Source organism: Fulmarus glacialis, unplaced genomic scaffold, assembly GCF_000690835.1.
Source record: "Fulmarus glacialis isolate BGI_N327 unplaced genomic scaffold, ASM69083v1 scaffold18764, whole genome shotgun sequence".
In the NCBI taxonomy this organism is placed as follows: domain Eukaryota; kingdom Metazoa; phylum Chordata; class Aves; order Procellariiformes; family Procellariidae; genus Fulmarus; species Fulmarus glacialis.
The window spans coordinates 36674-38499 of NW_009207608.1; the positions used below are offsets into that span (position 1 = coordinate 36674).

A 1826-nucleotide genomic window follows, 5' to 3' on the forward strand; every position below is an offset into this window, starting at 1 on the left:
GAGTAAGGTGGAGAGTGGAATTCAGGCGGCGGTTGGAGATCAGTAGTTCTCAGTGCTTTTCACCATCCCCTAGGCTGGCCGAGCTTTCAGCACGTCTTTTGTAACTTCGAAGGAGTTCAAAGAGAGGATTTTCCACTGCAGATAATGAATGTATGCCAGGAACGGGCCTGTTCCCAGCAAACATTTGACTTAATTACTGTATTTTCTTTCCAGGTGGAGAGCGATTACTGCCTATTACTGGCCTTGCCTTGTGGCCGAGACCAGGAAGACGTAGTGAATCAGACTGAGTCACTTAAGGCTGCGTTCATCAGCTACCTGCAGGCTAAGCAAGCTGCAGGAATCATCAATGTTCCCAACCCCGGCTCTAATCAGGTATTGGCAGGGAAAGCCCTGAAATGCCATAGATAAACTAAATCGACAGATAATGGGACCTACAGCCTCCCACCCCAGGTCTTTGCTTAAGATTGTAGTTGAGGTGCCTGTTTTTATCGTTGAAATAAACCCCTCATCAAAACGCACTGATATAATTGATGTAATTACTGAAGATGAACTGCAAAGCCAAAAAAAAAACCCCAGACATATGTTCAGTTTATTCACAGCCCTACCTCTTTGGCTGAAAACAAACCAAACCTATTTTCCAACTCTTTTTCGGCGTTGGAAGTAGAGTCCTCATTTTTTTCCTCGTATCATATCCTGATTTTTCCAGGAGTTTTACCTGGAGTTTTCTTGCTCTTTGCCACATAAAGACAAAACGTTTTGGTTTGGTGATGTGGAGCATTTATCCTGGATGCGTTGCTGCATCGAATCAAATTTAATCTGTTCCCTGGGTGTAAGCAGCCCAAAAGGAGCGGTCAGCATGCAGAACAACTGCTGAAATTATAATTAATGGGAATTTTTTTTGTCTTTTGCAATAAAACCAGCCAGCTCTTACATCCCTGGTGCAGAAAAACTCCCCACCTTGGGAACCACCCCTGAGGCTGCTGAACAGCCTCTCCTTTTTTACACGAGTGCGCTGGTTTATGAGCCTTTAAGCACCCAAAAAATTGTCCGAGTGTCCCGTTCTAAAACATTTTAGGCCAGCCCTCACCCCGGTTTGGCTCTCATCCGCGTTTCTTTTCTCCCTCGCAGCCTGCCTACGTTCTGCAGATCTTCCCACCCTGCGAATTTTCGGAAAGCCACCTGTCCCGCCTAGCCCCGGACCTCCTCGCCAGCATCTCCAACATCTCTCCTCACCTGATGATTGTCATCGCGTCGGTATGAGCTGTTTACCGGTTACTGACTTTATTTTTTTTTTTTCCAAGGCCCTGCAGCAAAAAAAAAAAAAAAGCCCACAAAAACCACCAAAAAAAAAAATTTAAAATAAAAATAAATAAAAAGCGAGAGAGAAAGTAATGAAACAAGAAAATGCTGCCAGACTACCAGCCTCCTGCCCTAACCGGCCTCGATCAAACTGTTGCTGGGTAGCGGTTCCGCTACCTCGTATGTTTACATATTGCTTTAGCTTACGGACAACTGATGCACTCAGCAGGCGGACTGGTATTGGGTTTCTGTGCCTCCTTTTGGGGAAAAGATAAAGGATGGCTTATTTTTTTTAACAAAAAAAAAAGGAAAAAAATAAAAAAGAACCTGAACTGCCTTTGCACTAAATTAGTGACTCGGACCTTTGCACAGTTGGAGACACGCTGTGACGTTCTGGATGTCTTGACACACATTAACACGCGCCGTGGACTAAACGCAGGACCTGGGGACTTCTGCTGAAATTTGTGGGTCAAGGATCATTTCACACATTATCTTTTTTATTTTATTTTATTGGTTGTTTTTTTTTT

At 44.1% G+C, this 1826-nt stretch overlaps 1 protein-coding gene across 1 annotated transcript in view; it reads left to right on the forward strand.

The window, feature by feature from the left end:
• The window catches only part of LOC104075623 (msx2-interacting protein-like), a 23123-nt gene extending 21797 nt beyond the window's left edge, over positions 1–1326 (forward strand). Inside the window, 2 exon segments of the mRNA XM_009576191.1 lie at positions 214–372; positions 1129–1326. Of these exon segments, the coding sequence (XP_009574486.1) occupies positions 214–372; positions 1129–1260 (291 nt within the window). The 3' untranslated portion in view covers positions 1261–1326.
• The last annotated feature ends 500 nt before the right edge of the window (positions 1327–1826 follow it).